This window comes from Suncus etruscus, chromosome 18 (assembly GCF_024139225.1).
Source record: "Suncus etruscus isolate mSunEtr1 chromosome 18, mSunEtr1.pri.cur, whole genome shotgun sequence".
NCBI classification, from domain to species: Eukaryota; Metazoa; Chordata; class Mammalia; order Eulipotyphla; family Soricidae; genus Suncus; species Suncus etruscus.
In genome coordinates this window covers 15,871,409-15,887,164 of record NC_064865.1, presented here as the reverse complement: position 1 = coordinate 15,887,164, position 15,756 = coordinate 15,871,409, and the positions used below count along the sequence as shown (strand labels likewise).

At 40.6% G+C, this 15,756-nt stretch overlaps 1 protein-coding gene across 1 annotated transcript in view; it reads right to left on the bottom strand.

The window, feature by feature from the left end:
• The window catches only part of TNFRSF21 (TNF receptor superfamily member 21), a 76,274-nt gene that overhangs the window by 46,016 nt on the left and 14,502 nt on the right, over positions 1-15,756 (bottom strand). Inside the window, exons 2-3 of the mRNA XM_049765341.1 lie at positions 6,601-7,252; positions 4,036-4,530 (exon numbers count right to left, since the gene is read on the bottom strand). Coding sequence (XP_049621298.1) covers positions 4,036-4,530; positions 6,601-7,252 — 1,147 coding nt within the window. The remainder of the gene's footprint in view (positions 1-4,035; positions 4,531-6,600; positions 7,253-15,756) is intronic.

The window sequence follows — 15,756 nt, the reverse complement described above, 5'->3', positions numbered from 1 at the left end:
CAGGGGCTATTTCTTGTTCTATACTCAGAGATTAATCCTGATGGTAGATCAAACCAGATCAAACTAGATATATTCAAGGCAAGTGCTTTACCCATTGTGTTATCTCTCCAGTCCCAGAAGAGAATTTTCTCTCTTCCATAGTTATAAGTTATGAAGAATGACTTCTTGGTGATCATCTCTGACATAACTGTGTTTTCCATATATGCTCCTAAATATTGTGATCCTGAAATAGTTTTCATTTTAAATATATAATATTTTGTACCTTCATTTCATAGCATACAAAAAGAAATTAAATTTTTAGGACCAGAGTCAATGTACAGTGGTTAGTATACTTGCCTTGCACACAAGATTTGAACCCCAACTCCCCAAAAGGTCCTTCAAGACTGTCAGTGATCCCTGAGTGCAAAGCTAGGAGTAAGCCTAGCTATTGGATGCAGCCCAAGAATCAAAACAAAACAGGATAAAAATTTTAGAGGTTACATAAACCTAGCATATCTCAATATAGAAAACAGAGCATGAAAAACAGACATATCTGACACTCAGAACTGACCTACACTCTTCCATTTTTAAGCACAAAAGCTCTGCAAGGGCTTTCTATTCCTATTGACAAAGTAAGATGTATTGTAAGAAACAACAGCAGCAGCAAACAAGACATCAGAAAGGAAGTACCCAAAATACCACAGAACCCCAGTCTTCCAGCTTCCTCCCAGAAGGTCGTCTGATAGTCTCACCTAATAGTAGGGTTCAATGAAATTAAGAGTGCAGTTTTTGCAAAGTTCAACTTAAAAAACATCCAAGGGAGGTAGAGTGGGATTAATGGATGCAAAGAAACTGTTCGTGATGGAGAGAAAGATATGAATCTATGATCAAGCTTCAGGGTTTTGAGGGTCTAAAAGGACATTCAGGGGTAGGAGATGGACTATTCAAGGTGGGTCAAGTTAAATGAGTGCAAATATAATTATCATATTATGATATTATAAGTATATAATTATTATTATATACTTATAATTATTTCTTCTATTCTTATCTTCTTCCTAAACAACAATTCAGTGTAAATTAAACGAGGAACAGAAAGAAAAAGGTCTTATTATACATGATTATCTGCTGCCTAATATTCATCAAGCATTTCCATTCATATCAGCAAGGCATTGCTTCTAGAGGTCTCTTTGTATACCTGGTATGACTTATTAAACAGAACCTCCCTTTGTATGGATATTACCTGGTCATACCTCTGAGATGAGGAATTTCATAAAGGGTCTTTTTCACATAAACACCTCAAATACAACATCCCAATGTAAAAAACAAGGGTAAAAGTTTGAACTATTGGAAGAGGTAGCCACACCTGAATAAGACTATTGTGATTTAACTGGGAAAGCTTATTGCTGAAGTACTGCTTTTACAGAAGGTATGGCCAGACATTGTTTGATTTGGCACGTCCATTCTTTTCCATGAAATAGAACATTGTTTTAAGAATATTGGCATACTAGATTACAAGGTTACTATGACTATAAGAATATCTAAGGTCATTGTATTAAGTTGCTTTCCATTGATGAACTTGTTTTACATCTGCAACTGGGCTCTCAAAATTTCTGAAAATTACATTGCAAAAGTGAGTTTGGAAAATAAGGCCGCTCACAATCTAATCCGTAAATGCAACAGCTAAAGAAACAGAGTGATTTTTTTTAACAAGACAAATAATGAGAGCACAGCTCCAAATATTTACATAATCTAACAGAAGGTTCACTCAGTTTTCACTAATTAGATATATCAGAACAATCTTCTAACAAGCTACTTAAAGGCAATTTAATGGAAGTAGGAGCTGATCCTAAACTCATTCTATACCAGAGAAAAAAAGGTATCAAGGGCCTTACTAGGTCAATTGATGTTAGGATAGGGATGCTAGATTAAAATACTATAGCCATTTTCAATTTCTTTATTTTTTTCTGGTGAGTTCATCTTTTTTTTTCTTTATTTAAACATCTTGATTACAAATATGATGTGATTAGGTTTCAGTCATGTAAAGAACACCCCCCCTCCTTCACGAGTGCAACATTCCCACCAGCAATGTCCCAAATCTTCCTCCATCCCATCCCACCCCCACCTGTACTCCAGACAGGCTTTTCAGTTCCCTCATGCATTCACATGATTATGGTAGTTCTCAGTGTAGTTATTTCTATAACTGCACTCACCACTCTTTGTGGTGAGCTTCATGAAGTGAGCTGAAAGTTTCAGCCCTCCTCTCATTATCTCTGAGGATTGTTGCAAAAATGACTTTTATTTTTCTTAAAACCCATAAATGAGTGAGACTATTCTGCATCTCTCTCTCTCCCTCTGACTTATTTCACTCAGCATGATAGATTCCATGTACATCCATGTATAGGAAAATTTCATGACTTTATCTCTCCTGACAGCTGCATAATATTCCATTGTGTATATGTACCACAGTTTCTTTAGCCATTTGTCTGTTGCAGGGCATCTTGGTTGTTTCCAGAGCCTGGCTATTGTGAATAGTGGTGCAATAATATTCAATTTCTTGAGGTTGAAAATAATTCTGCATCCAAGAGGATATTCTGATTTTAGGGAGTATACACTGAAGCATCTAGAAGTGAAGGGGTCATGAAGTAATTCTGTATATGCACATATATATAATGTGCATGTGCTGGGACCAGAGAGATAGTACAGCGGGTGTTTGTTTGCCTTGCACACCACAGCCAAACTAGGTTTGATCCCTGGCACCCTGTATGGTCTTCTGAGATCGCCAAAAGTGAATCCTGAGTGCAGAGCCAGGAGTAACGCCTGAGCACCACCAGGTATGCCCCCCCCAAAAATCATATATGTGTATATTCACTATACATATAAATATTATAAGCACTATAACCTATTACACATATTTCTTTTTAATTGTTGTGGGGATAGTCAGCAGTGTTCAGGATTCACCAGGGTCACACGGGGTAGATTATCAATGCTGGGGATCAAACTTAAAACTTCAACATAAGAAGTAGTTTATATCTTTAGGAGAAAAGAGGACACTGAATTGGGGTTATCAAAACTTCAGGGTGAAATTTCATTTAGGAGTTAGAGAAATGAAAGTTACTGCCAGAGTCTGAAATCTGCAGAGTTCAAGTCAATCTTAGCTGCTGAAACAAGTTCTATTAGTTATTCTTTGCCTTCATAAGAAAAAAAAAACAACAATATATCAACCTGTATCAACACAGAGATCACCAGATAAAAATTGTAGGACCCAGCCTTAAGTGATCACTAACATTAAATTTGGAGTATCAATAATCCAAAAGACTTTCCTATTCTGATAGAAACTAGAGTCAAAAATATAAGGGAGAGAGCCGGAGAGATAGCACAGCAATAGGGCGTTTGCCTTGCAAGCAGCCGACCCAGGACCAATGGTGGTTTGAATCCCAGCATTCCAGATGGTCCCCCGAGCCTGCCAGGAGCAATTTCTGAGCAGAGAGCCAAGAGTAACCCCTGAATGCTGCGTGTGGCCCACCCCCCCAAAATAAGGGAGAAATAGTATATGTGAGAAACGTGATGGGAATTTGAAAACAAAGGCTCACATCAAAATGCAAACTTAAAACAAATTGTTTAGCTTCATCTAATTATTAGCTTTACAGAGGCAAATAAGGGACCAATAGTCAAGAGACACACAGTCTACTCTCACCTTCCCCAGAACAAAACAACCAGTTTGGGTCAGCACCACCAAACCTCTCAGAACTCAATTTCTCACTTCTTTCATGTCAAAGTTAAACCAAGTCCCTACATATTCCTGGATCTCTAGTTCTGGAATATTCTCCTTTGAAGGCAGAAAAGCTATTTGTTCTGAACTAATGACATTCATGGGGACCACCTGCTTCTTCATCCATCCACCACCAGATCAAATCGCACTGAGCACAACAGAGTTCAGAAACTTTTGCTTTGCCCATTCCTTCATACAACATGGGGGAAATGGGGGCTCAGGAGGGGAAGAAGGAGAAAAATTTGGAGAGATCAAAGGAGATACACTAGGAAAAAAAGCATGCTCACCATGGCCGTTGCAGTAGTACACCCACTTCTCTCGGTTCTGGGTTTGGGCCACAGATTTCTTCAACCCTGCCTTTTCCACAATGGCGCTGGGATCCTGCCTGGGCCCCTTTTTCAGAGTCCTTGAGCTTTTCCGGACACTGCATATCACTATCACCACCAGCACCAACAGCAGGAAAAGCACAATCATCCAGGGCAAATGCTCATTGATGTCAAAATGCTTGTGGACATTCTGTCTTGGAGGGCTCCTCTTGGGACCTTTGATAGGAGTGCTGGATTTCTCCCCTGCAGTGGCCTCCATGGACGGCAGCAGCTTCAGAATGTGTCTGTGGTGAGGACCTTGCTGGTGGTTGAGTATCTGGGGCTTTGGGAAGGTCTTGTTCACATTTTCCTCCCCACTCGCTGAGCTTGCATTGTCAGGGACTGTCCCTTCCTGGATGTCACTGGGTACCTTTGGTCTAACAGAGGCAGAAGAGTTGGATTCTGTTGAGTTCATGCCTAGAAAAAAAGAGTAAGGAGGGGGGGAAAAGCTTTTCTATATCTGGGGATCTATAAATTCTCTCCTGGTCAACTCCAAACCTGGCCAAATAATCAAGTGACTTATAAAGCTTAAAAAAATACTAGATTGCACATTTTCATAAAAACCCTAACAGCCTATTTATGCAGAAAGTAAAAGCTAAATTGTAACTAAATTTCCTCCCTTGTTCCAGAACTAAGGGCATCCTCAGTGATGTCAGCTTTGGAGCACTTTCTCCTGTGCAGCATATATTATGCATATATTATATTCTGAGCTTTAACTATTAATTGTTTTGATTATTCAGAGAATTAGTTCCAATATAATTCCTTTATTCCTCCTCCTCCTCCCACTACTACTACTTTGATGCCATGAGTTAAATTGAGAATATGCTTAAGAAAAGCTAAGAGCTCAAATGCAAATCTAAGTTGAACCAGTGAAAAATAATGAGAGAGGTCAGTGTATAAAATAAGGCTAGCCATTCTTAGCATCTGCTATTGACAGAAAAATAAGATTTGCAGTGATAGCTAAGAATTTCTTTCCATGAAGATGATAAAATATCACAGTTGTCTTTGCTAAGGAGAGTGACAACCAGAATTCTGAATCCCCAGAAATAGGACCTGACCTGTATCAGCCAAATAAGAAACTTGGGTCAGCTACTGGAGCTCTCGAATCCTACTGCTTGATTTCAAAAATGGTGGCTGTAAAATGACCCCCTTATACGTTACCATAAAGGTCAACTGTAATCCCCCATGGTAGTATATGAGAGAGCACAGCTCAAGTTGGCTAACATCTCAAAAATTAAGCTTGTTTTCAAAGGAATTGAAAATGAAAAACAAATTCTATACATATTTGATATATGTATATTTGATATATATTTGATGCATGTCATATCTTAAAATCACCTTTAAAAAATAGTTTCTTGGGGCCGGAGCAATAGCAAAGCATTAGGGCATTTGCCTTGCATGTGGCTGACCTGGGACGGACCTTGGTTCGATCCCCGGCGTCCCATATGGGCCCCCAAGCCAGGAGTGATTTCTGAGCCCATAGTCAGGAGTAATCCCTGAGCATCACAGGGTGTGTCCCAAAATTTAAAAAACTAACAACAGAGTTTCCTATTCCAATTGTGACTGTTGATTTATATCTCCATGTGATGTAAATTTACAATTTTCTAAAGCTTCCTCCCCTTTCTTTGCCCTACTTTAGATCTATATTTAGGGGTCCAATATTCATTGCCTCCCTTTTTAGATGCCATGGTATTTTCTCCCAGTCTCCCTCCTTTCCTCCAGGTTTCTATCCAGAATAGGCAGCATGTAAGTACCTTGAAGTTGGAAAGGATCTTAAATATCTACATTACCACATACTGACAAGTTTCAAATGAAAGCCTGAAAAAGTCAAGTGACTTAAATAAGGCTCACTAACGTATCTTTTGGTGCTTTCTTATCTTATCTTTTTTTATTTTTCTTTCTTTCTTTTCCAGAAAAGCAAAATAATTTTATTGGAAGTAATTTATTTTGAGAAGTGTGAAGAAAGAGAATTACATTTTCAAGAGAGAACTCAGGCTTCACCCTGAAAAAAGCCTCTTGATTCTTATTTCCCTCTCAGGTGTGATTTTCTTATTTTGTGGGAGCAAGGGAAATTGGGCCACACCCAGCAATGCTCAGGGGTTACTCCTGGCCCTGCACTTAGAAATTATACCTGGAAGTGCTCAGAGGACCATATGGGATGCCAGGGATAGAACCCAAGTCGGCCATGTGCAACGTAAATGCCCTACCCATTAAGCTATCACTTCAGCACCACTGGTATTACTTTCTATCTTGATTTTCCATCTTCAATATTTGACAAACCTCCACCAATAGAAAATTCCTAAAATTAAGTGTTTCTAAGAGGTTTAAAGACTCCATATTCAAGTAGCTCTAGATTGGAGGGGCTTTTGTCAAGGGCTAACTATGGAAGACACAAATAAAGAAAATATCCTCACACAAAGCCCACTCTTGATTTTTCTGTTGAGCACAAAGCCTTCTTCAAATAAATAACTCATAAGGTTAAGTTACCTTTGGGAACGTAAGGTGAGGAAGGAACTTCATGGGATTCCATGTGCTCAGGGTGTGAAAAGATGGTTGTGCCAGGGGGTTGTGGGGTGGTGCTGGAGAAAGATGGGAGGGTGCCACAGACGTTGTCTGTCTCCTTGGTTCCCGGTTTGATCACTGTCAGGTTCTGACTCACACAGTCTGTGTACACTTTACATTTCATTACACTAGAAGGCACATCAGAGAAGGTCCCCCGAGCACACTGCTTACACCGCACGTCCTCAAACTCTGTCCCTTTCTTCCGCATACCCCATCCTACAGGACACAGTGTGTGGGGTACACAAGTACCATTAGACTGGAACATGCCAGGTGGACAAGTGCATTCTCGGTCAGTCAAGGCAGCACAAGGTAATTTTTCAACCATTGGCCATGGGCATGGTTGAGTACAGTCATGGCATTTCTCTATGCCATTCTCGTGCCTGGTAAAGGTTCCCACAGGGCAGCTATCGCAGACTCGCAGGCTTGTGTTGGTACAGTGCTTAGAAACATAGGTCCCTGCTGGACACTTGTCACAGGTTAACACCTGGCCAGTGGCTCGGTCAACATGATGATATTTGCCAGTGAGAATTGGGGGCTTCAGCTCTGGCTGAGCCATGGTGGTGCTAAGGAAGCCAAGCTGGAAGAAATAAAAGGGGTGGGAGAGAGACAAAAACAGAAAAGTGTTATTTGGAAGCAGGAAAGAAAAGAGAAAAATCCCACACCATCATTATTAGTCCTATGAAAATATCTCACCTATTCCAAGCATGCCCTCTTTATATTACTACATTAACATCACAGATAGAGGGGGGTCAAAGATTCACAATTCCATCCTTGAGCCTGCTCCACTAACTGTAAAACTTTCACTGTGTTCCCTCCTCTTTGCCTCAGCTTCTTATTTTTCCATCTGTAAACTGAAGCTGACAAGAGCTCTCAAACGGATTATAAACATCAGTTGAAGATATGAATGTGAGAACATTTTGTAGCCTATACTTTAAACACTACCTGAATGTCAAAAATCCTAATACAACTTATAAACTAGCCCCCTTCTCCTTTTCTTTCCAGAGCCTAATTGTTGAGTTGTCATTTCTTGCAAAGTTTTAACTAGCTACAGGGTTCTCTGGGAGTTTGAACAATGTATGAACGTAAATGAAAAGCAAAGAACAAAGTGGGTATTCCAAATGAAAACTGCCCATCTTCTGGCCCATTCAGGGGAAAACGGTTGGCCCAGACATATACCCAGAAGGTGGCAGTACAATTGGGGCACCAGGATGACAAAAACACTGTGTTTGTGTCCAGGTGAGGGGTTAGGGCGTGCCAACCTACCATTTCATAGCATGTATCACCTCCCCAAATATATACCAAGTTCCCAGTCATATACTCCATCCCCTGAAAAGGGAGGTTTCTAGAATCCATTGAATGCAAAGGCTACCTACGTCTAAAGTCCAGATAACCATTTTCCCCACTCACTTTGTGGATCATTCAGTTCTTTGTTCATTTAGAATACTGATGTTTAAGTTTTTACTTAAAGAATAGTTCAGGCACACTCCCCATTCCTGGGGTCACTTGCATCTCAACATCAGGTGTGTAACTCCTTTCTTTGACTTTATGGGTTCTCTTCCCTCTAGAGAAGTCCACCTTCTCTCTTAAACATATAACTCACTCTCTACTTTCTTATTTCCCTAAAGTAAGCTAATTTTACTTCATGAAAATAAATAGCTAAAACAAAGCTGGGGGCTCTTTTTATTTATTTATTTATTTATTTATTTATTTATTTATTTTGGTTTTGGGGCCGCACCCAGCAATGCTCAGCTTTGCACTCAGACATCACTCCTGGTGGTGCTCAGGGGACTATATGGAGTGCCAGGAATCGAACTTGGGTCTGCCACCTGCAAGTCAAGAGCCCTACTAGCTATTCTATCACTCCAGCTCTTCTCGGGGTTCTTTACATTGCATCATGTCAATAATCAAGTTAGACAAAATGACTCATAAAATAAGCTTTTGAATAATCTCATGCTACAGGAACATCATCTAACTTTTAGGAACAGAGCTAACAAACCTGCAGTCTGCCCAGGCTGAACACTAGAAATGAGATTTGGAGCAAAAACTGGACACAGTTATTTCACTAGATAAATATTTATTAAATATCCATTATATATAAAATATATATAATACATATATATTTCACTAGATAAATATTTATTAAATATACATATATATATATATATATATATATATATATATATATATATATATATATATATATATATATATCCATTCTACAAGCAATTCATTGTACCAGTGACTAATAGCAGAACCTTGAAAGCACTGTCCTATGGAGTTTAACTGCTCTATCAGCTGGGACAAAAACAACTCAGCACCTCAGTAATTTCCTAATTGGAGTGAGATTACTGATGAGAATGAACTGGGTCCTATGTGAAGGGGCTTAACAGATACTTGCTAACTCAGGGGTGTAAGAGAAATGCTGCATACAGTCTTCTGAAGGAGAAGCAGAACTCCAGGAAATGAGCAAGCTTAGGCCAAAGGAGCTCAGAGCAAAGGTCAGAAATAGAAGGAAGCTCAGCTCAGAGAATAGAAAGCCCTGGGACCTGATGCTATGTTTCTAGAGGTAGAGCACATGCCACGAATGTGCAAGGCCTTGAGTTTGCTCTACTCAAAGTGCATGGCATCTAGCACTAGAAATTGTGGGCAACTGGGTTCTGAACAGGGAAAGATGCCATTTTGTAAAGGGCCACATGCTGTATATTTCTTAGGCTTCTCTTTCTCAAGCCTAAGTTTCCATTAACACCACCCAGATACCTGGACATATCAGGTAGCCTATCTGCAAAGCACACAAGGAAAAGGTAGAAAGTTATCTTAAACATCAGCCGATCGGTTTAAGATCATCAGAAGGGGGTAGGAGAGATAGCACAGTGGTAGGGTGTTTGCCTTGCACTCAAGCTATTCAGGTCAGACAGTGATGGTTCAAATCCCAGCATCCCATATGGTTCCTCCTGCCTGCCAGGAGCCATTTCTGAGTGAAGAGCCAGGAGTAACCCCTGTCATTGTCAGGGGTGACCCAAAAATTAAAAAAAAAAAAAAGATCATCAGAAGCTAGACCTTTCTCATCCCCTCCCTATATAAACTGATTTATACTTTGGTGGGGATCACCCCCTTTAGGAGGTAGCCCTGGCCCTGTGGCTGTTAGAAAAGTCTTGCTTTGCTTTATTTCAATTGTGCAATCTCATCCTTTGACTCCAGACCCTAACAGAAATGAGCTTTTTTTCCTTGTTATTCCCAAAGCTCCTGTATTTCCCAAGGTTTGAGTCTCAGGTCCACAGCTGCCCAGTCTGCCCAGTCCATTCTGATCCACTCCAGTGTCCTTTATGGAAGTAGGGCCCTGAACTGACCCCTTGAAAGCTGCCAGTGTCGGGCCCACAGGGTCAAGGGCCTGGCTTCAAGACTGTCCTTTCTGTGGGGCTCGAGGTCCTGCCCGGGGGCCATGCTTCCAGATGTGGTTCATACAACTATTTAAAGACTTCCATCCATCCATCCATATAAACACATCAACATGAGCACTGTGACTGTAGTTACACTTGGAGAGTGTATTTTAAGTCTAACCCAAACCACAATGAGAAGTCATAATGTTTTAGATGAGGGAGTTATAGGAGTCAAGGAGAATTCTATCCCAGTCCATTTGAAAAGGAACATGAAGATGGTGGAACTAGAAGGGTCTTGAGCTAAGGTTGTATCCTGGAAAGAGAATACTGATCAGCTTGCTTTGGAATATACTTATCTGTAGAGGAAGAAGACAATCTCAACAGTTTTTGAGGTGGACTGGCAAGAGTACAGAAGAGAGCACACTACCGCTGAAAGCAGAAAGTTGACCCTGAGCACCTACCTATCTGCAGGGCAGGGAAGTCTGGAAGCCCCCCAATCTGTGTGTCAAACACAACAGGCTCAATTATACCCATTTGCTGAAAGGACTTCCAAGTAAAAATTCAGTTGAAGGAAGGTTTATTCCCTAAACAAGAAATTGAAAATCACTGCCCTAAAAGGACCTCTAATAAACCTTCCAGTTCCAAAGTTAACAGCTAAAGCATATGGACTACTAGTCTGGAGGAAGTGTTTTTGGAGGGGCAGGTCTTTACCCTCACTAAAAGCCTACTGAGAGGAGGCCTGGACAACAGATGCATAGATGGCAGTTATTCTTCTAAAGTCTTCCAGTCACCTAAAGTCTCCTGATCTGAACTGAGGGCTTTTCCCACTACCCTAGTGGCTACCCTCTGGTTTCTAAGGAACTTAAAATGATATCAAAGAATATTCTATATTGTAAAACCCTGGAAAGATAGATGGAGGGGGTCCGGAGAGATAGCACAGCGGCGTTTGCCTTGCAAGCAGCCGATCCAGGACCAAAGGTGGTTGGTTCGAATCCCGGTGTCCCATATGGTCCCCCGTGCCTGCCAGGAGCTATTTCTGAGCAGACAGCCAGGAGTGGCCCCTGAGCACTGCCGGGTGTGGCCCAAAAACCAAAAAAAAAAAAAAAAAAAAAAAAAAGAAAGATAGATGGAGGGGACAAGGTGGAAATCCTTTAAAACCATTCAGTAAGAGGGGCCAAAATGATAGCACAGCTAGTATGGTATCTGCCTTGCACGGGTTCGATCCCCAAAATCCCATATGGTCCCCAAGCCTGCCTGAAGTGATTTCTGAGCACAGAGCCAAGGAGTGTTGCTGGGTGGGACCCAAAAACAAATAATCAAACAAACAAACAAACAAAAAGCATTAAGAATATGCCCTGGAAAATATAAAAACAAGTTTAAGTCCTAAGGACATTGGTGGAGCAAAGCATGCTGTCTGATGTGGGTGTGGTCTTGGAACGAGGTATGCAGAAAGCAAATTTTTGTTTGTTTTGTTTTTGCGTCACACCAGGTGGTGCTCAGGGGTTACTCCTGGCTCTAGGCTCAGAAATCACCCCTGGCAGGCAAGGGGGACCATATGGGATGCTGGGATTCGAACCACCATCCTTCCTAGGTTGGCTGCATAGAAGGCAAATGCCCTTCCACTGTGCTATCTCTCTGGCTCCAGCACCGGCTTTTGCCTTGCAAGCAGCCGATCCAGGACCAAAGGTGGTTGGTTCGAATCCCGGTGTCCCATATGGTCCCCTGTGCCTGCCAGGAGCTATTTCTGAGCAGACAGCCAGGAGTAACCCCTGAGCAATTCCGGGTGTGGCCCAAAAACCAAAAAAAAAAAAAAAAAAAAAAGAGTATTGTAAACCCCAGGGCAAGAGTGGTAGTACAGTGGTAGGGTGTTTGCCTTGCATGTGACTGACTTAGGACGGACTGCGATTCGATCTCCAGGCATCCCATATGGTCCCCTGTGCCAGGAGTAATTTCTCTCAGGAAAGTGAGTGAGGAAAGCACTGAAAGAGCATCAGAATTATCTAGGAGGCTTTTTGAAGATTAGAATCCCCAGTGCTGCCATATGAAATCATTGTGGGTCTGCAATGGGAGGAGAGATTTGCTTTGTTTGTTCTTGAACTTCCCCCAAAATTCAGCTGCCCAACCACGTTTAGATCCCCTGAACTAAGGCAGGGCACTGCTCTGGCTTTAATCTTATATGATCTGATAAACACTCTGGAAACTATCTGTTTTCACTATCTGAGCCTCTCCTTCCCCCTCTTTCCCAACTAGACACTCTACTTGAATATTGCTCCTTCCTCATTATTTATTTATTTATTTATTTATTTTTGGTTTTTGGGTCACACCCAGCTGCGCTTCAGGGGTGACTCCTGGCTCTGCACTCAGAAATCGCTCCTGGCAGGCTCGGGGGACCATATGGGATGTGGGGATTCGAACCACTATCCATCCTAGATCTTGGCTGCATGTAAGGCAAATGCCCTACCTCTGTGCTATCTTTCCAGCCCCTCATTTTAATTTTTAAAAAATCTTGCGAGAGTATTAACAAACTACAAAAGACAGTAAAATGCTCAAGTTCTTGCTCAATCCATCTGACCCCACAAATCTTTCTATGAACTTTAGTGCTGGTCTTTCTAAACACTTTATTAGCATGTGTTCATATTATATAAATATTATATAAATAGACTTTAATTAGTTTTGTTAGGTCAGATGTTTACAAAGGTATTTACATTTTGTGGTGTACAGTTATGTCCCCTCATCAACAATCCTTAACCATTGACTTTTCAGTCCACTTCATTTCCAATTTTAGAGACAGAAAATGCAATTTCTGCTGAAGATCAGTTTGTATTGTTTTTTGTTTTTGTTTTTGGGTCACACCCGGTAGCGCTCAGGGATTCCTCCTGGCTCTGTGCTTAGAAATCGCTCCTGACAGCCTCAGGGGACCAGATGGAATGCTGGGATTTGAATCACTGTCCTTCTGCATGCAAGGCAAACACCCTACCTCCATGCTATCTCTCCGGTCCCTGAAGATCAGTTTTATCTTATTTTACTTGCCTAGAAAATCAGCAGGATGGGTTCTGCTGTATTTAATTCTGACCTTCAAGGTGTCTGTAATGATCAAGTTCTACCTTCCCTAGAAAATCTTTTACGCAATTCCTTGACACCCAGATTCCAAACAGATGAATGAACTTCCATCAGATTTCCTGTTTCTGTGCCCTCATTTTGGTGCCTAATTATATATTATCTTGTAATGTGCGTTGATGGCCTCCTAAGTGCATATATTTATCTGCCAACAATGATGATAAGCAGCTCAAGGCCAAGGACAATAATGTAGATTTCCTCCCTTGCTCAACCACCTCCATAAAGAAGAGCAAGAGAATAATAAACAAAGCATCTGGAAGCCCAAGATCAGCAAGCTAAAACCCCATGAGCACTTGTTCTTCTCAATCAGTGTCAGTGACACATCCATGTTACAACCATATGCTGGTTGGCTGCAGAAGAAACTAAAACCTTTGCATATTGACTATTTGGCTATTTTGGCAAAACGTTGGCCAATAACCTGCACTGGGCTTGCCAAAGAAATGTCAAAAGGTACAAGAACTCACAAAAAATCCTCAAGTCTCCTCAAAAAGCCAGCACTGAAGAATAGAAGCTTCAGATTTCTTTCTTGACACTCTCTCCAAATGCACACAAAAGTTGATCCTTTCGACCCTTGCTTCACACTTTCAGTGGCTGCCCAGAGTGGATAAAATGAAAACATTTTCACCAAGAGAGGATTTCCTGTGAAATGTCATACTTCCAACTAAAAATGAGTTTCACAACCTCCTCTTTTCCTTTTTCCCTCTAGAACTACCTAAGATTTTGTTTGGTTTTGGTTTAAGGCCACATTTAGTGATTACCCCTGGTTATGCAGTCAGGCATCATTCCTGGCAGGGTCTGGGGACCCTGCAGTGCCAGGGGATGTAACTCAGATAGATTACATGCAAGTCAAATGCCTTTCCCACTGTACTATCGCTCTGGTCCCAGTGTTGTACTTATATTTAGCTGTGTTTCTTTCTTTGGTGACATCCTCAATGAGAGAGTATAGACTATTTTACATACTGATAATCTCAAAGCCCTCAAAGATAGTGCCATTCCATAACAAATGTTGATCAGGTAGATCATGGAGGGATGTGCAAACCTTAAGTAATTGTGCACTAAAAATTAAAGTGCAGTAGTAAAGGAAGTTGCTGGAGAGAATCCTGGGCATAAAAACAAGCATAAAAGAACTAAAAGGCCTTCTCAATTTAGTCACAAAAATTTTAAGATAGAATAATGAGGCATCTTTCAGAATAAGATCAAAAAGTTATCTCAACTCCAAAGACCCAAAGCACATCACTCTGTTTCAACAGTACCATAACTGGCATATAAGAATTATGCTCAGCATGGCACTTGAAATGACAAGCAAATATAATAAAAAATATAATCTCATTTTATTAAAAATAATAATTACTCTACTGTTAATAAGGAATGTAATTCACCAGACAATATCTTAAGTTTCATCTTTATCTAAACCTCAATTATCTGGAAATGCAGGGCATTTATTTCACAAACTTAAACAGATATAAAAGAAAATATTCATGTGCCATCCTACCCTATACAGAATTTGGAGCATTATAAATACTTATAGAATGATTACAAGATGTAACCTTGACATAAAGCAAATTTCAAAGCTGGGAGAAGAGAGGTCTAAAATGAAAATGACCAACTAGGACATAGCTCAATAGTAAAGCATTGGTCTTGCCTTGAGTTGAATCCCCACAAAAGAAAAAATAAAATAACCAGTTCAATAAGCTTCCAAGGTTTTACACTCACTTTGGTGACTGACTCATCTCTCTACTGTCCTAGTGTCACTTCTACTTTAGGGCACATAGATGGACCATGAATGGTCCATGGATCTCCATGGATGGAGGAGCATCCAGATATGCTCTATATGTTAGAAGGTTAATGCCTATTTGTCCTTCAATAATTCTTTTTCCCCGACCTTATCTTTCAAATGTGAGGTCATTTTCTTGCAATGTGTTTTCTCTGGAATTCCAATTGTTTTGTTTTGTTTTGAATTGGGAGGCCATATCTGGTAGTACTCAAGTGCTACTACTAACTCTATGCTCGGGAGTCATCCTGGCAGTGTTCCAGAGATTACATTCAGTGCCCAGTATGAAATTAGAATTAGTCAAATACAAGGCAAGTATCTTATCTCCTGTACTGTCTTTTCTGACCATCAAAATTCCAATAATTTTTCAAAGAAAGTGAACCAACTCAATGCAGTGATAAATCTGTATTTATTCTGAATGTAAAAGCAAGAAGACAGCTTCTTGAGATTAAATTAGACATCTTAATGCTGCATAAATTTCATATTTTAAGAGTAATCCTAGTTACTAAAGTAAATACAAAACATGCTGATGATTAAAAGATGAAAGCCAGGCCAGAGTGACAGTACAATGGGCAAGGTACATGCCTTGCACGTAGCCGACCCAAGTTCTATCCCTGACATCCTATTTGATCCTCTAAATCCACCAAGAGTGATTTTTGAGCAAATAACCAGGAGTAATCCCTAATCACTGCCTGATGAGGCTCAAACCACCCTTCCCCCTCCAAAAGTCAAAAGCCAGAATTAGACACCACAGGCATTCTGATCATTTTATTCTGAACATTATTATTACATTCACAACACCAAGGCACTAACTAC